Source organism: Sus scrofa, chromosome 1 (genome assembly GCF_054392235.1).
Source record: "Sus scrofa isolate SSC_HxYL_T2T_F1_AM1 chromosome 1, Sscrofa_HxYL_maternal_Yorkshire_Landrace_v2.0, whole genome shotgun sequence".
In the NCBI taxonomy this organism is placed as follows: Eukaryota; Metazoa; Chordata; class Mammalia; order Artiodactyla; family Suidae; genus Sus; species Sus scrofa.
Window position 1 is genome coordinate 238892196 of NC_139383.1, and position 24266 is coordinate 238916461.

At 38.2% G+C, this 24266-nt stretch overlaps 2 protein-coding genes across 5 annotated transcripts in view; both read right to left on the reverse strand.

The window, feature by feature from the left end:
* TRPM6 (transient receptor potential cation channel subfamily M member 6) overlaps positions 1–15491 on the reverse strand; it is a 228844-nt gene extending 213353 nt beyond the window's left edge. The window contains exons 1-3 of one of the 4 annotated variants that reach the window (XM_084987940.1): positions 15459–15491; positions 12459–12718; positions 10087–10233 (exon numbers count right to left, since the gene is read on the reverse strand). The gene's annotated coding sequence lies outside the window, so the exon portion shown is untranslated. Of the gene's footprint in view, positions 1–10086; positions 10234–12324; positions 12358–12458; positions 12719–13918; positions 14227–15458 lie in introns of those variants that run through there. The other 3 variants (XM_084987936.1, XM_084987933.1, XM_084987922.1) reach the window with 3 other exon arrangements.
* Positions 15492–15933: 442 nt separating this feature from the next.
* C1H9orf40 (chromosome 1 C9orf40 homolog) lies at positions 15934–23001 on the reverse strand. Its single transcript, XM_003121960.5, has 2 exons — positions 22315–23001; positions 15934–17850 (listed from the first exon to the last, which is right to left on the reverse strand). The coding sequence occupies exons 1-2, from the start codon at positions 22741–22743 to the stop codon at positions 17692–17694; spliced, it is 588 nt and encodes a 195-aa protein (XP_003122008.2). The 5' UTR covers positions 22744–23001; the 3' UTR covers positions 15934–17691.
* Between the last annotated feature and the right edge of the window lie 1265 nt (positions 23002–24266).

Sequence of the window (24266 nt, forward strand, 5' to 3'; positions counted from 1 at the left end):
GTGGCAAAAAAGGAACCCTAGTACAGTGTTGGTGGGATTGTACACTGGTGCAACCACTCTGGAAAACAGTATGGAGATTCCTCAGAAAACTAAATGTAGAATTACCATTTGATCCATCAATCCCACTCCTGGGCATCTATCCAGAGAAAACAACGACTCGCAAAGATACATGTACTCCAATGTTCATTGCAGCACTATTTACAATAACCAAGACATGGAAACAACCTAAATGTCCATCGACAGAGGAGTGGATCCAGAAGATGTGGTACATATACACAATGGAACATTACTCAGCCATTAAAAAGAACGAAATACCAGCATTTTTAGCAACATGGGTGGACCTAGAAACTATCATGCTAAGTGAAGTCAGCCATACAATGAGACACCAACATCAAATGCTTTCACTGACATATGGAATCTGAAAAAAGGACAGACTGAACTTCTTTGCAGAACAGATGCTGACTCACAGACATTGAAAACCTTATGGTCTCCGGAGGAGACAGTTTGGGGGGTGGGGGGATGTGCCTGGGCTGTGGGATGGAAATCCTGTGAAACTGGATTGTTATGATCATTATACAACTACAGATGTGATAAATTCATTTGAGAATAAAAAATTTTAAAAATAAAAAAATATATAATGAGAAAAAAAAAGTAAGAAAAAACAGGATGGAGAAAATCACAATTGGAAAGCAATCACTTAAATAATCCAACGTACAGATCTAAAAAGTTGGGGGGGAAAACCTACAGCAAAAGAAATGATAAACACATGGAACAGCAAAAGGACAAACATGAAGATGTTAAAAAAAGGACTTCGAAATCATGGAATGTGGGGAAGAAAAGTAAGAATATCTAGACTCTGGAGTTCCCATCGTGCCACAATGGTTAATGAATCCGACTAGGAGCCATGAGGTTGAGGGTTCGATCCCTGGCCTTGCTCAGTGGGTTAAGGATCTGGTGTTTCCATGAGCTGTGGTGTGGGTCACACACACAGCTCAGATCCTGCAGTGCTGTGCCTCTGGTGTAGGCCAGTGGCTACAGCTCCAATTAGACCCCTAGTCTGGGAACCTCCATATGCTGTGGGAAGCAGCCCTAGAAAAGGCAAAAAGACAAAAAAAAAAAAAAAATCTAGACTCTTCTTTTTTATATAATATATTTGAGCCTATATGACTATCAGGCTAAAGCAAACAGATATAGGAAGGGGTTATCATACTTAATAAACAGGGCAACCACAAAACAAAACCATACATGACATTCACAAAAACTAAAAACAAAAGTACACAAGCATAAAATAAATGGAAATCATCCAACCAAAAAAAAAAAAAAAAAAAAAAAGAAACAAAGGAGAAACATAGAATCTTCTGCAAAACAAGGTTTAATATGGCAATAAATACATCTTTATCAATAATTACCTTAAATATCAATGGACTAAATACTCCAATCAAAAGACTGGATAAAAAAGAAAGAACCTACAGGGAGTTCCTGTTGTGGCTCAGTGGTTAACGAATCCAAGTAGGAACCATGAGGTTGCGAGTTTGATCCCTGGCTTCGCTCAGTAGGTTAAGGATCTGGCATTGCCGTGAGCTGTGGTGGAGGTTGCAGACATGGCTTGGATCCCCCATTGCTGTGGCTGTGGTGTAGGCCGGAAGCTACAGCTCCAATTCGACCCCTAGCCTGGGAACCTCCATATGCCTGGGTGCAGCCCTAAAAGGACAAAAAGACAAAAAAAAAAAAAAAAAAAAAAAAAGACTAAGAAAAATTTCAAATCGACAACTTAACGCATCACCTAAATGAATTGGAAAAAGAAGAACAAAACCTAAATTTAACGGGATCGCAGGCATCCCGTTTTTGATAATTGATAAATAGTCTGTTTTGAATCACCCAGGTCCAAGACACTATCTTATCCTACCTAACAGAATCATAGGCTGCTTAGAATTAGATGTCTTGGAAGTTCCTGCTGTGATGCAATGGGTTAAGAATTTGACTGCAGTGGCGCAGGTTACTGTGGAGGTGCATGTTCAAACCCTGGCCCTGTACAGTGGGTTAAAGGATCCTAGCATTGCTGCAGTTGCAACTTTATGAAGGAAATCATAAAGATCATAGAAGAAATCAATAAAATAGAAATCCAAAAAACAACAGAAAAACATCAATAAAACCAAAAGCTGGTTCTTTGAAAAGGTAAACAAAATTGACAAACCTCTGGCCAGACTCACCAAGAAGAGAGAAAAAAACCCAAATAAACAAAATAAGAAATGAAAAGGAAGAAATCTCAACAGATACTGCAGAAATACAAAACACAATAATAGAATACTATGAACAACTGTATGCCAACAAATTTGACAACCTAGAAGAAATGGACAACTTTCTGGAGACTTACAGCCCATCAAAACTGAATCAAGAAGAAATAGATCAACTGAAGAGATGCATCACTAGAAATGAAATTGAGTATATAATAAGAACACTCCCTACAAGCAAAAGTCCAGGACCAATGGCTTCACAGGCAAATTCTACCAAACATACAAAGAAGAACTTATTCCCATCCTTCTTAAACTTTACCAAAAGGTTGAAGAATAAGGAACACTTCCAAAGACATTCTATGAAGCCACCATCACCCTAATACCAAAATCAGACAAAGGTACTACCAAAAAAAGAAAATTATAGGTCAATATCTTTGATGAATATAGATGTAAATATTCTCAACAAAATTTTAGCCAACTGAAGCCAACAACATATAAAAAAGATCATGCATAGATGCAAACTGTTGCCTTTGGAATGGATAAGCAATGAGATCCTGCTGTGTAGTGCTGGGAACTATATTTAGTCAGTTATGATAGAGCATGATAATGTGAGAAAAAAGAATGTATACATGTATGTGTGACTGGTTCCCCTTGCTGTACAGTAGAAAATTAACAGAACACTATAAACCAGGTATAATGGAAAAAATAAAAATCATTATTAAAAAATTTTTTAAAAGATCATACACCACAACGAAGTGGGAGTCATCCCAAGTTCACAAGGATGGTTCAACATATGCAAATCAATCAATGTCATACACCACATTAAAAAAGAAAAGTCAAAAATCACATGAGTATCTCAATAGATACAAATAAAGCATTTGACAAAGTCCAACATCCATTCATGATAACAAAAAAAAAACCTCTTAGTGAAGTGGGTATAGAGGGAACATAACATAATAAAAGCCATTTATGACAAACCCTTAGCAAATATAATACTCAGTGGAGAAAAGGTGAAAGCATTCCCACTAAAATCTGGAACATGACAAGGATGCCCACTCTCACCACTTTTTTCCAACATAGTAGTGGAAGTCCTAGCCATAGAAATCAGACAAACAAAAGAAATAAAAGGTATCCACATTGGAAGACTAGAGATAAAACTGTCACTATATGCAGATGACATGATACTATATATAGAAAATCCAAAGGACTCCACACAAAAACTACTCAAACTAATCAATGAATTTGGCAAAGTAGCAGGATACAAGATTAACGTTCAGAAATTGTTTGCATTTCTGTATACTAACAATGAAATATTAGAAAATGGGTATAAAAATACAATACCTTTTAAATTCATACCCCGAGAAATTAAATACCTAGGAATAAATCTGTGACCAAGGAGGTGGAAGACTTACATGCTGAGAACTAGAAAACATCAATCAGGGAAATTAAAGAGGATTCAAAGAAATGGAAAGATATTCCATGCTTCTAGATTGGAGGAATTAATATCGTAAAAATGGCCATACTACGCAAAACAATCTACAGATTCAATGCAATCCCTGTCAAATAACCCATGACATTTTTCACAAAAGGACAACAAACAATCCAAAAACCTATATGGAATCAAAAAAGACCCAGAATTTCCAAAGCAATTCTGAGGAACAAAAACCAAGCTGGAGGCATAATTCTCCCAGACTTCAGGCAATATTACAAAGCCACAGTCATCAAGACAGTGTGGTACTGGTACCAAAACAGACATATAGACCAATGGAACAGAATAAACCCAGACACCTATGGTTAATTAATCTTCAACACTGGAAGCAAGAATATAAAATGGGAATAAGACAGTCTTCTCAGCAAGTGGTGCTGGGAAAACCAGATAGCCGCATGTAAATCAATGAAACTGGAACACGCCCTCACATCATGCACAAAAATAAACTCAATATGGTTTAAAGGCTTAAACATAAGACAAGACCTTATCAAACTCCTAGAAGAGAACATAGGCAAAACATTCTCTGACATCGACCGTAGAAATGTTTTCTTAGATCAGTCTCCAAAGGCAACAGAAATAAAAGCAAAAATAAACCAATGGGACCTAATCAAATTGACAAGACTTTGCACAGCAAAGGAAACCAAAAAAAAAAAAAAAGGCAACCTATGGAATGGGAGAAAATAGTTGCAAAGGATGCAACTGACAAGAGCTTAATCTCTAAAATATACAAATAACTTATACAACTCAACAGTAAAAAACCCAACAACCCAATGGAAAAGTGGGAAAAGATCTGAATAGACATTTCTGCAAAGAAAATATACAGGCACATGAAAAGATGTTCAGCATCACTAATTATTAGAAAAATGCAAATCAAAACTACTATCAGGTATCACCTCACACCTGTCATAATGGCCATCATAAGCAAGTCTACAAATAACAAATGCTGGAGAGGGTGTAGAGAAAAGAGAACCCTCCTACATTGTTGGTGGGGATGTCAATTGGTACAACCACTATGGACAACAATATGGCAGTTCCTCAGAAAGCTAAATATAGAACTACCACAGGACCAGCATATATCCAGACAAAACTTTCATTGAAAAAGACATATACATCCATAAGTTCACTCTTCACAATAGCCAAGATATGGAAACAACCTAAATGTCCATTGACAGATGAATGGATTAAGAAGATGTAATATATATACACAATGGAATACTACAGAGCCATAAAAAAGAAATAATGCCATTTGCAGCAGCATGGATGGAACTAAAGAGTCTCATACTAAGTGAAGTAAGTCAGAAAGAGAAAGACAAAAACCATAGGATATCACATATCTGGAATCTAATATACAGCCAAAATGAAACTTTCCACAGTGACAAAACTCATGGACTTGGAGAACAGACTTTTGGTTGCTAAGGGGAGAGGGAGGGAACAGGATGGACTAGGAATCTGGGGTTAATGGCCGCAAACAATTGTATTTAGAGTGGATAAGCAAAGAGATCCTGATGAATAGCACAGGGAACTATATCTAGTCACTTATGATGGAGCATGATAATGTGAGAAAAAAGAATGTATATAATATATATATATATATGTCACTGGGTCACTTTTCTGTACAGTAGAAATTGGCAGAACACTGTAAACAGATAATGGAAAAAGTAAAAATCATTAAAATATTAAAGCTGAATAAACAGGACAGGGGAAAAATTAAATTGAAAAAAAAAAAGAAAGTTCCCAGGCTAGGGGTCAAATCGGAGCTGTAGGTGTCAGCCTGCACACTAAATCCGAGCCTTGTCTGTGACCTACACCGCAGTTCACAGTAACACTGGATCCTTAACCCACTGAGCTGGACCAGGTATCAAACCCATGTCCTCATGGACACCAGTCAGGTTCATTACTGCCGAGCTGCTTTGGGAATTCCTCTATGCTGTTCTTAATTTTTCCAGAAATTGATTCAATAATTCACTGTTTTTATTTTTTATTATATTTGTAAGACTGCCAAAACAATGCAGATTCCCTTGTGGTATACAGCAGGTCCTTATTAATTATCTATTTTGTATTAACATTTGATCATTTTTATTTGCTGAAATATTTAATGGTGAAGAAGCATTTATCGATGTTTAGCAATTTCGTCTGTTTTACTTTGATTTCTTCTATTAACTTCAAGTAGAATTGTATGTAATGCCTTTCATGATGGCATTTAATAAAACTACTTCTATCTATCTTTTCTCTAACCATCAATGTATTTCCATCTATCTTTCCCTCTATCCATCAAGGGGTGCTATATATGATACTCAGTGCTGGCAAATATTACAAGGACAGTGGCCTTTTGTAATTATTCTTTGCTTTTATCTGTATTGCTTAAATTCTTGTGAGTATACTTCTTTTAATAAAGTCAAAGCCATTAAGTTTTTTAAAATTTGGGAGTTCCCACTGTGGTGCAACAGGATCAGTGGTGTCTCTACAGCACAAGGATGCAGGTTCCATCCCTGGCCCAGCACAGTGGATTAAAGGATCCCATGTTGCCGCAGCTGTGGCATAAGTCACACCTATGGCTCATATCTGATCACTGGCCCTGGAACTCCATATCCCACAGGGCAGTCAAAAAAAAAAAAAGAAGTTAAAAAGTATTTGGGAATTTCAAGCACATGGAAAGATCACAAAAGAGCATGTAAAAACAACACAAGAGTGAACTAAAAAACGGTGTCAATTTGAAAAAAAATAAAATATATATTCAGCTATGTCCCTGTATTTCTTTGATTAAATAAAAAATGATAAATTCAAATAAATCCACATAACCATAGAAAAGAAAAAACAAGCTAAAACTATGATTGTCTCTGGAAAAAGGATTTTATTTTATTTTTTATTACTCAATGTGGAAAAAGGATTTTAATTTATTCTATATCTCCATGCCTTCATGAACTTCAAAATGGGCATATAGTACTTACATACTCAGAAAAAGAATATATATATCTTAAATTAATGGATAGATTTAGCTATGCACAGATAGAGTCATATACTGGGTTAACATCTTTGCCTGTAAGACTTTACAGCTGCTTGTTTAACAATAAAACATAGTGAACAAACGATGCTTGTAAAGCTTAGAGCTGGAATTCTATTAGACATTATTGAATATACCCACACTTTTGCACCTGCAGTTTTACGAGCTGAAGTTAGAAAACCTATCATATTAAAAAAATAAAAATATTGTCTTCAAATTTTAATAAGCATTACAGAATTATGTAATAATGCCCTTTGTAATTCTGATAACTACCACTTTTCATCTAAAGGTCAAGCCAATATATTTTAAAGAGTTGATTAAAAATAATGAGCTATTTATATAGACAGCAACATTATTTTAAAAATTCCAGGTGTTCAAAAGACTCAGTAATCTTTATAAATACTCAAATAAAATAATCAGGAGCAATAATGACTACAACATCACTCTACCATAGACTGAAAAACAAAACCCAAAACAAAATAGAAAGAGAGGAGTTCCCGTCGTGGTGCAGTGGTTAACGAATCCGACTAGGAACCATGAGGTTGCGGGTTCGGTCCCTGCCCTTGCTCAGTGGGTTAACGATCCGGCGTTGCCGTGAGCTGTGGTGTAGGTTGCAGACGCGGCTCGGATCCCTCGTTGCTGTGGCTCTGGCGTAGGCCGGTGGCTACAGCTCCGATTCGACCCCTAGCCTGGGAACCTCCATATGCCGCAGGAGCGGCCCAAGAAATAGCAACAACAACAGCAAAAAAGACAAAAGACAAAAAAAAAAAAAAAAAAAAAAAAAAAAAAAAAAAAAAAAAAAAAATAGAAAGAGAAAAAACAGAATTAGCAATAATAAGGACAAAAGAACATTTATAGCTATTCAATTTATTCTAATAAGAGGGATACTCATTTTTGTCTTTTTGTATATTATCTTTTTCATATAGTGTTAGATTTATTTGTGAATATTTCCTAGAGGATTTTTATGTTTAAGTTCATGAGGGGTATTAATCTGCAGACTTTTTTTTGTAATTATTTGTCTGGATTTGGTATCAGGGTAATGCTGGCCTCATAAAATGAACTGCAAAGTGTCCTCTCCTCTTTTATAGTTCTGAAAGAGATTATATTACTTCTTCCCTAATTGTCTGGCAGATTCTCCAGTGAAACCATGGAAGTCTGGAGTTTTAAAAAAATAACTGGAAATTTAATTTCTTTAATTGATATCTACTTCCTCTGGATTGAGCCTTGGTAGATTATGCCTTTGAGGAAACTGGTCTGCTTCATCAAACTTGTCAAACTTCTGGAATAAAGTTCTTCATAACATCTGGGGCTGCCATGACAAAAATATATTATGTGTTTTTAATACACACAGGTCACAGAGGCTCCTTATTTTTTTTTTTTAATCTTCTTCTCCTTGTTTTTCAGACTGGAAAATATTTATCTATCTTCAAGTGCATTCTTGAAGATTCTTTTCTCTGTCATCTCCATTCTGCTACATAACACACTGAAACTTTTGTTTCAGCTATTTTATTTTTCTCTTCTAAAATTTCTGTTTGTTCCTTTTCTTATATTTCTATATTTAAATTCTATATTTTAATCAAGTTCATTGTCTTTTTGAAGCATAGTTTTAATTTTTTTTTTTTGGCCTTTTTTTAGGGCCAAACCCACAGCATATGGAAGTTCCCAGGCTAGGGGTCCAATTGGAGCTGTAGCCATAAGCCTACACCAGAGCCACAGCAATGCCAGATCTAAACTACACTACAGCTCACAGCAATGCCAGATCCTTAACCCACTGAGCGAGGCCAGGGATCAAACCCATGTCCTCATGGATGCTATTCTGGTTCATTAATCTCTGAAACACAACAGGAACTCTGAAGCATAGTTTCAAGAGCTGCTTTAAAATCACTGAAAATTTGGAAGAAGGGATCAAGATAGTAGAGTAAGAGGATGTGGAAGTCACCCCCCATGAACACATCAAATATTTATCTATATGTAAAACAATTCTCACTGAAAACTAGCAGAGAAGCTCCTGTAGGTCTAAAACTATAAGAAAGACATATATAATCAAGTAGCAAGGGAAGAAAAGTGATTGGGTTGGTACCTGTGCCCCTGGGAGGGGACTCAGAGGAAAAGGAAAGTTAAATGGGTGCATACCCTCCCTGAAGAATAAGTAGTTCAAGCCACAAATTGGGGGTTCCAATTCTGGGGTTCTATGTGGAAGAGACAAGCCCCTTAGCTAGTTCAAGGGCCACTGAGACAAATAGAAAGGCTGTGGAAGTCTGGACTCTGCTCATGAGCATGCTATAGAAAATGTTGAAGTCTCTACCCCAAAACTATTATAACTAATAAATGAATTAAGCAAAATTTCAGGATATAAATTTAATATAGAGAAAGGTATTGATTTTCTATAATTAATAACTATGAACTATCAAATGAACTATCCAAAAGAAAGCAAAAAAAAAAATCCATTTAAAATTATATCAAAAAGAATAAAATACCTAAAAATAAACTTAAACAAGGAGGTGAAAGACTTATACTCTGAAAACTGTAAGACATTTAGGGGGAAAACAGAAGATGATACAGAGAAATAAAGGGGCATACTGTGTTCATAGATTAGAAGAATTAATATTGTTAAAATGCCCATTATACCCAAAGCTATCTACAGATTTAAGGCAATCCTATCAAAATGCCTGTGACATTTTTCACAGAACTAGAATAATCCAAAAATTTAAATGGAACCACAAAAGACCCCAAATAGCCAAAATAATCCTGAGGGAAAAAAAAATAAATATGGAGGTATCATGCTCCCAAACTTCAGACTAAACTACAAGGTACAGTAATCAAAACAGTATGGTACCAACAAAAAACGTAAAGCTGCAGAACAGGCTAGAGAGTCCAGAAATAAACCCACACACTTATGGTCAATTAATCTAAAAGACAGTCTCTTCAGTAAGTGGTGCTTGGGAAAATGGAAAGCTACAAGTCAAAGAATACGATTGGAACATTTCCTCATATCACATACAAAAATAAACTCAAAATGGATTAAAGAGCTAAATGTAAGGCCTGAAACCATAAACCTTCTAGAAGAGAACACAGGCAGGACATTCTTTGACATAAACTGAAAAGACCATAAATTCTATCTCTTCTTCTAAGAGCATGGTTCTAAGATCAGTTCAGTTTTCAAAGCCTTGGCTCTGCTACTTTGGGCCTGTTCCATGCATGCATCACTCAGACATCAGTGAAGAAATTAGGCAGGGTATTGTACTGTGATTTATCTATCAAAGGCTATGCTATAAAGCTTTAGATCTGCTCCATGCATGTGTACCTTAGTGATGAGCCCAGGACTAGTGCTAGTTGATATACAGAATTATGGGATCACTTACCCAGCTCCCTTATCTCCAGAATGCTCTTTCTTCTGGTCAAAGTAACTCCGTTCCTCTTACTGTAGGCAAAAAGAGACACTTCTCTCAGAATCTGGGCTGTCCATGCTGCCACTGCAGCTCTTCTGGGTGTTCACTCTTGGTCCAAAGCTGGAAGAAAGAGTAAAAAATAAAACCAGAAAACTTAACTCTATATGAGTTGCTTTACCAAAGTCGACTTCCATTTCCAATTCAGTAATGCTTTCACTTACTTTTCAGAGATTACAGGTATATCTTAGCCAGAGTGTTTAGTTGTAATTAGTGGTAAAGAGAATGCAGTAAGTTTGCTCCATCTTGATCAGCTCTGAAAGTCCTAACTTTTTCTCACTTATTTTTAGGCATTTTTCTATATCATTAATATAGATTAATGATTTAACTATCTTCTATAATGCATATTTCAATTATCCATCCATTCTCTTCAAAGCTATTTTATTTCCAATATTTTACCATTACAAATAACACTGTGATGTGTAAGTGTGTATCTAGTTTTTAAATTATTTCTTCAGGATAAATTTTTAGATACAGAATTACTAGTTCAAATTATAATAAAGCTCCAAAATATATAGCCAAAGGGTTTTAGAAAGGTGTCACTAAAACTAAAGCACTATCTGAAATTTTTGCCAATTTATAAAGAAAAATAATGTCATTAAAATCTAGGATCGCAATTGATTATAAATGTTTATTTTTTATGCTCATGTCTATTTTTCCCTTAGTAAAATAGTTTTTGAATCTTAATGCATATAAATTACCCATTTACTAGAATCATAATTTTGTAATAAATTTTGTATGAATTAAAAATATATAAAGAAGAAATTACCGTCTATCTGTCCATTAATGCAAAAATAAAAACACTGGGACAAAGCAGAAACTAATGAGATTGTTTACTTATAGGGGTAAGCAGGAACAAAGCAGAAAAAAACAGGAGAATGAGAGTAGGGTGAAAGCTTTGGAGGAATGACTTCACTGATTGTATATTTTTGAATAGTTGACCTGTAAAACTGTGTGAATGTTTTATAAATTTATAAAATCAAAAGAACATAAATGGAAAGTCAAAACAGAATAGAAACAAATGAATACAACTGTATTACAAATAAATAACATGACCACTTTGAAGGGAGGGATGGGGGGAAAAACCCTAAGAAACCTTGGAAAATAACATTTCAATTGAATATCCAAAAGCTAAAAGCAAACATAAGTGTATACCGATATTTTACTCTAATTAGCCAGCCTACTTTTTACAGAAGTATAGGTTAGCAGTTTACAAACTTTATTATATGTATTTGAGGATTAAGCAAATAAATACACTATGGGGGAAAAAGCCCAGTTTTCTCACTTTTGGAGAAAGGAGTTACAGATAAGGAAAGAGGGAAAATTAGAATGAACCCTGCAATGCTGTATCAGCATGAATTCATGTATTTTAAAATATTTTAAAAATCCACTTAAAATCTGTATATACAGATATAGACACAAAATACAGATATAGAAATACATATAGTTGCATATATAAGCATATATTTTAGTGTTTAATAAAAGGACCTAGAAACAAGGATACCCATGATACCAATGAACAGATCTTGCACCAAGATCTTCATTTCTTTTTTTTTTTTTTTTCTTTTTAAGGCTATACCTGCAGCACATGGAAGTTCCCAGGCTAAGGGGTCGTGTTGGAGCTGCAGTAGCAGGCTTAGTCCATAGTCACAGCAATACCAGATCTGAGCTGCATCCGCAGTCTATACCAGAAATGCCAAATCCCTGATCCACTGAGTGAGGCCAAGGATTGAAACCGCATTGTCATGGACACTATGTCGGGTTCTTAACCCAATGAGTCGCAATGGGAACATCAAATCTTCATTTCTATTTTTCTTCCTTTTTAAGGCCTCACATGCAGTGTATGGAAGTTTAGAAGTTCCCAGGCTAGGGGTCAAATTGAGCTGCAGCTGCCAGCCTATACCACAGTCGCGGCAACGCTGGATCTGAGCCATATCCACCTATGCCGCAGCTTGTGGCAACACCAGATCCTTATCGCACTGAGCAAGGCCAGAGATCAAACCAGCATCCTCACAGACACTATGTTAGGTTCCTAACCTGCTGAGCCACAACAGGAACTCCTTGATCTTCATTTTGAAATGCCATTCTCTAATAAAGGAATTAGGGCTTTTCGAAGAAATAATTTCAGGACAAAAGTAATTACAAGAGAAATACCTGTGCCAAACATCTGTGTGAGAAGGTGAGGAGCTGTTAAAAAGTGATGGGGTCTGTATTAGTTTTCTATTGCTGCATATAAATTACTACAAACTAAGCAGCTTAGAAAAATATGTATCAATTTATTAGCTCACAATTCTATATTTCAGTAGTCCAGCTTGACATGCAAGGTTCTCTCTGATCAGAATATCATTAGGCTGAAACCAAGCTGCCAGCCAGCCTATGTTCTTTCTGAAGGCTCTAAGGAAGAATCCATTTCCAAGTTCATTCAGGTTGTTGGCTGAGTTTAGATCCTTGAGGTTGTAGGACTGAGGTTCCATTTTCTTTCTGGCTGGCCACCAGGAGTGACTCAACCTCCAGTTGTTGCTGATTCTTATCACAGGGTACCCTCCATCTACAAAACCAAAAGGAAAATTACTCTCATATTGAATGCCTCCCACACTTCGTACCTCTCTGCCCATATTTAAAGGACTCATGTGATTAGATCAGGCCCACCTAGATCCTCTACCTATCTTAAGGTCAACTGGTTGGAGACCTTAATTATACCCATAGAAGTATTCACAGTAGTACCTGAATTAGTGTTTGATCAAGTAACTGGATGTTACAAGGGCTGGGGATCTTGGGGCCTATCTCTGCTTGTAGAATCAATATTATAAGGATCCAAAATACAGCAATCAATAAATGAGAAGTGCTGTATTATTATTGTTTAGGCCTGTGTACTCCAGATAATCCAAGAGCTGAAATTCTTTAAAAGTGATCTTCCTAGGGTGTTTTTTTCAGTCAACTTTAGGTATTGAGAGGTCACTAATAGTTAACTATCAAAATGATGGTGAATGCATGTGTTTCAAGTACTATAAGGAAAGAGAGATATGTATTTAGTGTTCATTATGTGTTCCCCATAGCCACCATGTCATTTCACCCCAACTCTGCTTATCCGAGTTATTGGTGTCCCGATTTTTTGAGGATACCAAGGCTTGAATTGTTCACTGAGTAACAGTGTTGCCACTGACTTCCATCCATGGACCTTGTAAATGCAGAATTGCACTACCAATATTAACCCGTATTCACAAAGTAATAAAACACATTTTACAAGGGGAGGGCCCAAAAGCCAACTTGTAGAGACTCCCAATGGCCAAATCAGGAATAATTTGAGCAACAAAATAACGACAGTAATAGATTATAGTTAATAGAATAAAATATATACTCAACAGTTTGTATTAAGATAAATAACTCAGAGTTCCCGTCATGGCACAGCGGAAACTAATCCAACTCAGAACCATGAGGTTGCAGGTTCAATCCCTGGCCTCACTCAGTGGGTTAAGGATCCGGCATTGCCAGGAGCTATGGTATAGATCGCAGACGTGGCTTGGATCCCAAGTTGTTGTGGCTGTGGTGTAGGCCAGTGGCTACAGCTCCAATTGGACCCCTAGCCTAGGAACCTCCATTTGCCACAGGTATGGCCCTCAAAAGACAAAAAAGAAAAAAAAAAAAAAAGATAAATAATTCAATAAAAAATGAGGGTGAAAGGAAAACTTCCTTTATAGTAGAATTCCAATTAATAAATATACTAGTGATGATGGAAATAGAAAATTACCATTTGACATATATCAGAGAAGTATTTCAGGCAGGAATCAATAAAGTCTAACACTTGTGAGCAGATGAGAAATTCATACAGTTTCAAAGTATCTTCCCAGGAGTTCCTGTTGCAGCTCAGTAGTAACGAATCCAACTAGTATCCATGAAGACTTCAGTTCAATTCTTGGCCTCTCTTAGTGAGTTAAGGATCCGGCATTGCCATGAGCAGTGGTTGCAGACATGTCTCAGATCTGGCGTTGGCTGTGGCAGTGGTGTAGGCCAGCAGCTGCAGCTCCAATTCAACCCCTACCTAGCCTGGGAACTTCCATAAGCTGCAGGTGCGGCCTTGAAGAAAAAAAAAAAGACAGTGACTTCCCAGATTCCCAGATTGTAACATTACAAGAGAGAAACCAGACAACCACTAAATAATTATTACTATCACTAATAATGAGACAAACTGACATCCAGTGCCTCCTGGTATGATGCACTAAGGTTATATCACTTCTACAGAGTTCTTATCAAAAATGCCTAATTATGGGGGAAAAAAAATTGAGTGCCATGCCATGAAATACCCAGTACTCTTCAAAAAGCACCAAAGTCATGAAAGGCAAAGAAATTCTGAGCAATTGTTTAAATGAGAATAAAGAAATACAACCAAATATATAATGTGAACCAGGATTGAATCTTGAGCCCTAAAAAGCATGTTACTGAGACAAAAGTGAAATCTGAAACTTTTAAGTTTTTTGACATATATTCTTAAGAGTTATCTGGTCACTCTTTCCACATCCTCATAAAAGTGTAACAGTATTGATGTTAATTTCCTCATTTTCATAATCATACTGTAATAATGTAAGATATTACATTAGGGAAACTGGGTGAAGGATATACAACTCAAAAAAAAAAAAAAGAGAGAGAACTTTTTTTTTTTTTTTTTGCTTTCTTAAGGGCCTCACCCTGAAGCATATGGAGGTTCCCAGGCTAGGGGTCTAACTGGAGCTACAGCTGCCAGCCTACACCACAGCCACAGCAACACCAGATCCGAGCCTTGTCTGTGACCTATACCGCAGCTCACAGCAACGTTGGATCCTTAACCCACTGAGCGAGGCCAGGGATTGAACCCGCAACCTCATCGTTCCTAGTCGTTAACCACTGAGCCATGATGGGAACTCCTTAAATGTTTTTGACATATGCCTGAAAAAGTTGTTCAAGCTACTCTTTGAATCTCCTTCACTCAAGACACTGCAGTGTGCTGTCCTATGAAATTTTGTGTCAAAGAAAATAACCACCTCCTATTGTTCATCTGGAGGACATATCTTAGTGCTTATGTCATTATACAATAAATATGATAAATTTAGCACATTTCCAATGTTCTACTGCTCGATCTCTACACAAATTTTTTGTATACACTTCTTCAGGAAATGGCCTAAAATTGCTGGCATGACCTTATCAACAGTGTCCATTCATTCATTCATGCATACTCTTACTATGACAGGCACTAGGAATTGTCAACAAAAATGGCAAACTTCCTACACTCAGGTCAAATAGAAGGGAATATTTACCATTTCCACGGTACTTCAACAGCTTCCCTCCACTTGCCTGCTTTGCTTGCTACTTCTTCAATCCCAACTCTTATCCTTAAACTTCTAGAAACAATTTAAAGTGGAACGAGAAGTTCCTGGGCAGAGGAAAAGAATCTGATTAGTATCCATGAAGATGCGGGTTCAATCCCTAGCCTTGCTCAGTGGGTCAGGGATCCGGCGCTGCTGTGAGTTGTGGTGTAGGTCACAGACGCGGCTCGGATCCCACATTGCTGTGGCTATAGGCCAGCAGCTGTAGCTTCAAGTCCTAACCTGGGAACTTCCATATGCTGTGGGTGATACCTTAAAAAAGCAAATAAATAAATAAAGTGGAATGAAGTGCAACCATAGGAAGCACACTTATTCTAATATTTTTATACCTATAAGATTATTATGAGAATTAAACAAAATGATACAGATAAAGTACTTAGTACACTGCTTGACAATAAACATAGTCTGAGGTAGATACTATTTATTGTTTCTCATTTTACAAGTGAGGCATCTGGGACTTAGAGATAAGAAATAACTTGCTTAATGTTACATAGGTAGAAAGTGGCAGGATAGACTTTGAACCACATCTGACGCCAAAGCCTTAACTCTAATATTATACAGTTTGTCTTCTGTTCTAGAATATTTGTAATAATGTCAACCCATACTTAAATCCTTCAGTACACACAAAACATTGGTGTGTTTTTTTCTTTCCCCTCTCTTTCACTGGCATTTATCATTGTTCCTAAATTTCAGATCTAATATCATCAACAACAAAAGTGTACAAGCAAGGACAAGTTAGTCAATTACAAAGCCAACATTCTGGATTCAGTACAAAAGTTAAAGTAATTATTGATAGTCACATAACTCAAACACAAATTGCTTACTTTATTTAACAATGAAATTGTAATAACAACACAATAATTTATCTGTAAGAAAACCATCACAGAGCAAAATAAAAACCAAGCTGATTAAGGAGGCATTGCTTCAGTTCAATTTAGTTATCTCCTTTAAACAGGAAAAACTACCATTAGTCTAGTGGTTTTCAAACTTGTATGCACATTTGAGGAATGGGAAGAAAAAGGATTGATGCTTTTAAAAAAAAAAGCTACACCCAAAGTCCACCTAAGAACAGTTTTATGAGTATCTCTCAAGAGGGGGACCAGGCAAAGACTTTTGAAGTATTGTCTGTGTTGATGAGTCTAAAGTAATAAACTACAAATTTATTTGTAGAGTCTCCATTGTGGCTCAGCAGTAATGAACCTGACTAGTATCCACAAGAATGTGTGTTCTATCCCTGGCCTCACTCAGTGGGATAAGGATCTGGGGTTGCCATGAGCTGCAGTGTAGGCTACATACATGGCTTACATCTGGCATTGCTGTGGCACAGGCCGACAGCTGCTGCTCTGATTCATCCCCTACACTAGGAACTTCCACATGCTCATATGCAGCCCTTAAAAACAAAAACTATAAATACCATGCCCTCAAAGCAGTTCAAAACCAAGAAATTAAAATTAAAAATATATATATATATATGAAAAATATCTTCCTTCTTATCCTGGGAAGGGGGGGAAGGAAGCACCTACTCATTTCTCATTGTTCTTTATCCATTTTTGATTGCCCAAAGTCAAATTTAACAAACATTAAATACTGGAAGTTATGCAAACATGCTACCCAAATTGAAATTCTCACTACTATACATTTAGAAAGCTCTTTTAAAACAAAACCAGCTTTCAGAAAGAATCCCCCACATTTTAAGTTTGCATAGATGTTTAAGCTATCTGTTCAACTAAGAAGAGTCAATAAAATGTATTAGAAAGTATTTTATTAATAAGTTATTATAAAACAATATTCATTTCATGTACCACAAACTAACTTTTTGGTGCAACAATAGGGATATTTGAATGGTTCCCATCTATTTCTAAAACTATCAGAATTCCTTTTTATAAGATTGAGATCTTCAAATCTAGAACCTAACATAAATTTTTCTTTAAGAACGGATACATAAAATACTTTCCCTATAACTGCACTATATCCTTGACAAATCCCCATTAAGAGGTTCAGTAGTGACTGCAGGCATTTATCCTTAAAACAACTTTTCTTCATTTTACAGGTTTGGGAATGATATCATTATCAAGATGGAAAATGACTTTTTCCCTTAGAATACATAAATTCACTTAGACATGTCTCCTCAAATTCAGAAAAACCCATTTTTTCAGCTCCTCTGTCAGGACTCCATGTCAATCTCAACCACTTCATTCTTGCCCTGAAGTGTTGTTTCTGTCAGGCTGTCTTCATTTATATCTTCAATGTCTGCCAGATCAATAGGTGGTAAAGGATTCCTCCAGTACTGGAAGGTGTTATACTGCCAAAATTCTTCATTGAACTTTAGTGAAAAGAAGAGAGAGATGAAAGTATATCAATGATTTAGAGAAAGTTAAGTTTTTTTATAAAGCAAATTTTCTTCTGTTTTAAAAAGCAAACTCACGTAATATTTTGCAGTCTTTAAATCTGCATCTTCAACAAATATACATTTTTAATTCTGCCTAATCAAAAAGAAGTTCATGGACTTAGTCAAATCTATGCGTTTTCATACTCATGAATTTGTGAAAGTATTTGTTAGTGGTTTAAATTTAAAAGAATTTCCTCCAAGAGCTTCTCTTCCCAGAATTTTCTTCCATTTTTCAACCAAAAAATAATGCCTAAAGATGGTCTTAAATTTTTTTACCTTTCAGTGAGGAAAACAGCTTATTTAAAACATACATCAACATGTCTTAAAAATTACTTTTGGTCTTCTCCCTGATATTTGGTATTTTAAGATACTGACTTTACATATAGGCTAAAATATTTTGACAACCTTCTAAAAAGTATTAGAATAAACCACAGTAAATAGAATCTTAACTGATCCTCTTATTAAAGAATCCACCTTGTGAAAGACACAACTGTTAAATCAATATACCAAAACTTGTAAGTCCAAGTGAGTATCAGCCCCTTAAAAATTGAACAGCTTACTCTGAAAGGCTATAAAATTGTTTCAAGTAACTATGAAGTTGATGTTCCAATGAAGTTCAAAACCACAAAATTTCAAAAGCATCCCAAAAACACTTTGTGCAAAAGAGATGGCATTGCAATTATATATAGGCTTCCAAGGTAACCATTTTGAAGGTTAACACCTTTCCCAGATGGATATATATCTATATTTAGTCTACTAAGTTGTGTTTTTACTTTAGCACCATTATCCAACAGATATATAATGGAACCCACATATGTTAAATCTTCGAGTAAGCTCAGTTTTAAAAAAAAAAAAGGCAAAAAGAAACATGTGAAATTCACCTTGGAATTTTACTTGACCTAGTATAGTCAAAATATTATCATTTCAATATGCAGTCAATATTTTTAAAAATTTATGAGGTATTTTACATTCTTTTTGTTATACTGAAAGTTTTCAAAATCAGAGTTCCTATTGTGGCTCAGTGGTGACAAATTTCACTACTATCCATGAGGTTGCAGGTTCAATCCCTGGCCCCACTTAGTGGGTTAAGGATCTAGAGTTGCTGTGAGCTGTGGTGTAGGTCACAGAAACGGCTCAGATCCTGTGTTGCTGTGGCTTTGGCATGGGCTAGCAGCTACAGCTCCAACTCAACCCCTAGCCTGGGAACTTTGATATGCCTCAGACATGGCCCTAAAAAGAAAAAGAAGTTTTCAAAATCTGGCAGGTATTTTACATTTCTAGCACTATTCAGAGTAGTCATATTTCAATATTCACTAGCCACATGTGGCTAGCTATTTTTTTTTCCCCTTTCTTCTTTTTAGGGGCGCACCTGAGCCATATGAAGGTTCCCATGGTCAAATAGGAGCTGCAGCTGTCGGCCTATGCTACAGCCACAGCAATGCCAGATCCGAGCAGCATCTGTAACCTACAACACAGCTCACAGCAACGCCAGATCCTTAACCTACTGAGCAAGTCCAGGGATGGAACCTGCATTCTCATGGTTGCTGGTCAGATTCATTTTCACTGAGCCACAACGGGTATTCCATGGCTAGCTACTTTGATGGAGAGCACAGGTATATAAGGAAATCTCATCAAGAAGTTCACTCAGTGCCTTAGACACAAGAGTCTCTCTCGAATTTCTTAACACTGGGATAAAAAAAGTAATAACTCAAAGGATGCCAAGAAAAATTTCATTTTAATAAGTACCTAGAAGTAAAAATAGGGAACTATTTCTCTGCCTTTTGGAAAAAAATCTATTATCCCAATTATCCACCTATAAAGACAGGACAAAAAACATCCTTTCATCAAGTCAGTATAACCTAGTAGTTAAAATCACAAACTTTGCTACCATACCTTCATTTGCATGATAACTTCACCACCCACTAACTCTGATATTGACCTATGTCCGTTTCATCATCAGTAAAAAATGGAAAGAACTCGTGTGAAACATGATTTGGCATTGTAACTGCCCAACACTGCTAAGATATTATATCTCAAGAAGCCTATGAACCAATATTTCTTTCTTCTTACAAGATAACATGTCTGCTTCCTTTTTATTTAAAATAGTAACAGTAAGGGTCAGCACTGAGAGAGTACTGAATCCGCATAAAGTGACACTAACGTGAAAAGACAACTGAATACTTACTGAAGTAATACCTAGTGTTATTTTAGTTCTCCAGTTAAAACACACACACACCTGAAACAACTCAGTAAATATTCTGAGGTTCTTGGGCAGAAAGACTTTACCACTATTCTGCCTAGATTGCATCCTAAATACAGAAAAAACATATGTGAGGAAACTCTTCCTAAATGAAGTCCCAAGGTAAGGGCAGGGACTTAAGTTCTATTCTTAACGCAATACCAACCAGGGAGATATATGCTGCATGAACTGAAAAAGCTTCTTAACCATTCCGTATTTTTGCTATATCCTATTTTCCCTGGGCTATACACTAAACAAAAACTTGCATCTTTGGTGGTAGGAAAGAGAGAAATCTGAAGAAAACTTAAGTTTGCACAAGAGAAGCAGCTCAAGGAACAGATCAAAAGAAAGGAATATGAGGTTTCCTGGGCTTTTGCCAAAAGAAAAACGAACAGGCAACTACTCTTGGAGAAGGAATCCCAAGAACCAAGGTTATTCTCTGCCATGGGCTTGTACTGACTATAGGAAGCAATGAGCTGCCTGATGTGGTCACTGTTATGGAAAATACAGGCTTGTTCTAGGAGATTCTAAGCAGATGGCTGTCGGTTTACTAAAAGCTTCTCTTGGCCTGACATTTCTATTTCCTTCTTATCAATTTGTGGCATACTGCAGTCAGTATACTCTGGTAGGAAAGACAAGCCTAGGTATGGGTGGGATACCAAAAACAGTCACGTTTTCATTTTACACAGTAATTATGTGCATACCAAATAAGTCCAGATGACTATCATTCTGGCTTTTTTATTCTTCAGGTTTTGCACATTGGTACATGATTTAATTGGAAATTGTTTATTCTGTTTTCAAACTATAAGTGCTATCATTCTGTCTTAAGCTGATTTGAATTCTAAAAGCAGTCTGAAGAAAGAAGTCTAATGCTCATGTTTTCTAAATTCAAAGAAAACTGGGGGTAGAAATATTTACAATTTATAATTTCATCCATAAATGCTCATCATAATAGCTGTATCTTTTACAACACAGAAGAAAAGATCTTTCCCAGCTATAAAGATTCCCATTATTTTATTGGCAAAGTACCTGATAAATTCTCTGTAAGATACCTAAGACAATGGAAAAATGTAGGGTGAATGCTAAGATGTAGTGGTTGAGAGAATTTGCTGAATTCCGAGCCCTGAATTTGGTTCTTCCATCCTGAAAGCTGATCAAACCCAGAACTGCCAAAACTCACCTTGAACTCCTAAGACTAGACCAAATTGCCCCCAAAATACATAATGCCAGCCACAAACATAATTTAAAATTTTCTAAAAGTCATATTAAGTAAAAGAAACAGGTGAAATGAAATCTATTTTATTCAATCCAAGACCTCGAAATTATTTCAATATCATCAATGTAAACATTTTTGAGACCTTCAAAATCTAGTATCTAGTATTTTACACTTTGAGCACGTCTCAGTTTGGACTAGTCACATTTCAGGCGTTCAGTTGCGTCGCACAGCCAGCTAGCGGCTGCCACAGTGAATAGCACAGATCTAGACAGAGCTTATGTGCAGAGATGGGGCAGGCTCATTCCCAGGGAACTGAAACTCTCCAAAGATCCTCATACACAGGATTTACCTTAAGAACTAAATTAATTTTCAACAACGATCCTCTTTCACAGGATCATATTTAACACTGAGTTAAAACACCTTTTCCCAACATTCGGAAGCCCTTTTTCTCTACCAAGAGTTGTACCATGCCTAAAGGATGTCCAAGTGATGGCTACCACAACGGTCACCCTCTTTAGAAAGAAAATTACCACGAATTCCGGGGGAAAAAAATCATCGTTAAACGAAAGAAGGTGCGATACACCTTTCTCCGACGTTTGTTGTTGAGCTGAACTTATTTAGGTTCACAGTCAACGTCTTCACCAGGCGCTAAACAGTCTGTCAAGACCAGATTCCCTCTCACACAGCACAGGTGCAAGGCCACTTTTCCCCCTAAAGTATCTTAAAACTCTCTGGGGCACTTGGTGTATTTGGCGGGGGGCGGGGGGGAGGTGTTCGTTCCTACGGCGGGGACCCTGTTTTCCAGCTTTCGGAGTGTCGTGACGGAGGCAAATCTAGACCCGACCGATTCCTTCCCGGGACGCGAAGTGCCCGGAAAAGCGTGACCCCTTCAGCCCTCACACGCCCCCGCCCCCCGAGCGCCCAGCCCACCGCCAGCCCCTACCTGGCGCGGTGCTGCCCCCCATTCTCCCCGCTGGGGCTCTGCGCGCCCCGCCCCGTCGTCGCCACTGCCGCTCGGGGGCCGGACGCTCTGGGGCTCCTCCCCCGGCCCGCGGGGCCGTACAAGCGGCTGCAGGAGCGGCGGCTCGCCGGTCTCCAGGCCGCGGCCCTCACGCCCCGGGGCGCCGGTGTCCCCGCCGTCGCGGCGCTTACTGGGCGAAACCGAAGGTTCCGTCATAGCCCCCGCGTCTATTTTACGCTTTCGTGGAAGCTCTGGGACGCGGAAGGGCTGCCTGGGATGCGAGGCCCCCGGCGGCGGGATCCAGAGCGGCGGCGGTGGAGGCGGCGGCGGCTCCTCAAGGAAATCGCACAGCAGGAGCCGCTTCCAAGGCACGTGGAACGTCAGCGGCTCGGCCGCACGCCGCTTAGCCATGGGTCCCGAAGGCTCGGGCGGAGCCCGCCCGGCGCGGGAGGCCGAGCACCGATAGCTGCGGGGGCGAGGGCGGGGCGCGAGAGGAAGGGCGAGGACAAAGTCTCCGCGAGACGGCTGCTGGAAGATGCAGTGGGCGGAGGGGGTGGGCGCGGCCGGTCCAGCCCGGCCCTCGTGCACCGCCCTTACTGCAGCCGAGGTGCTGCCGGACGTTGGTGAGCAACTGCGAAGCGGCGAAGATTCGAACCTGCGCACAAATGTGCGCGCGCGCAGTCGCGCCGGCGGGCGGAGCCGCTGGTTGGTGGAAGCTAGCGGGGCGAGCTCCCGAGCGCCCCCGCGGCCGGAAGTGCGCGCCCCGGGGCGAGACGGGAAGGCTGCGGCGGGTTTATTAAAGGCCCAATCTAATCGCCCTGGGAGGGTGTGACGTTTTCTCAGGGGCTGGGAGGTGCGTGTGCAAATCCCAAGCTTGAAGTGTTTATATTACTGTTACTTTCCTCTAGTTACTGGCCACCGGGAAGTCACCAGGAAGTTAAAGCAGAATTAATAAACACACTTAAAACACACAATAAATTAGTGTTAAGAAGCTCTGGCGCTACGTTAAGTGATTATTAGAGACATACTGTTTGTACACTCAAGGCTGAGGGAAGTGGCTAAAGCCAATGAGCAAAATCAAAACAAAAAACCAACGAGAGTGTGTTTTTCGGTGGGCGCTGTGGAATGTGAATAAGCACTACATTCCTCGATCTTTTGATTAAAAATTCATTGGTGATGTTACAAAGATGTGCAGCTCATCTAAGAGCTAAGCCTGGGGCACAGCTCTTTTCCAACTAAAACCCGAAATTGACTCTTAAATTATGTAGGAATCTCACAGAGTCCCTGCTTACTCTGCATGGTGGTCATAAGTGAGATTCCAAGAACTCTCTTAAAATTGTGTGTTATCAAGAAGAAAAGTGAGGAGAGGATAACAACAATGTATTTACTACGCCTTATATTTTAATAGTTGATAAAGACAGTAAACAAGTAAAGAAATGTAAGGAGGAAAATTATAAGTGCTTTGAAGAGAGAAACTGCTATGTTCTTCTAGAGAAAAAGTTTGCAAGAAAGATAACTGTGTTCCATCCGGTTGGAATTACCTGTATATTAATTACCCCACGCCCCTGCACCTCAAGGCTGTTCTGAGAGGATAAGCTAACCACTTGTTTATAAGTAAGTACCACTATATAGTAAGTAGGGTAGTAAACATTAGCTTTTCCGTTTGATCTTTCCTTTTCCTCTCATTCCTTTTTTTTTTTTTTTTTGTCTTTTTAGGGCCTCACCCGTGGCATATGGAAGTTCCCAAGCTAGGGGTCTAATCAGAGCTGTTGCTCCCTGTATACGCCAGAGCCACAGCAACACCAGATCTGAGCCACATCTGCGGCCTACACCACAGCTCATGGCAATGCCAGATCCTTAACCCAGGGATCTAACCTGCAACCTCAAGGTTCCTGCTCAGATTCATTTGTGATGCTCCATGATGGGAATTCCTG

What these genes read in the sequence shown, in the direction of transcription:
- C1H9orf40 (XM_003121960.5), bottom strand. Translation starts at nt 22,743, where the DNA reads ATGGCTAAGCGGCGTGCGGCCGAGCCGCTGACGTTCCACGTGCCTTGG. An exon ending in GGGGGGCAGCACCGCGCCAG is followed by an intron (nt 17,851 to 22,314) that starts GTAGGGGCTGGC and finishes TTTTCACTAAAG; the next exon opens with TTCAATGAAGAATTTTGGCA.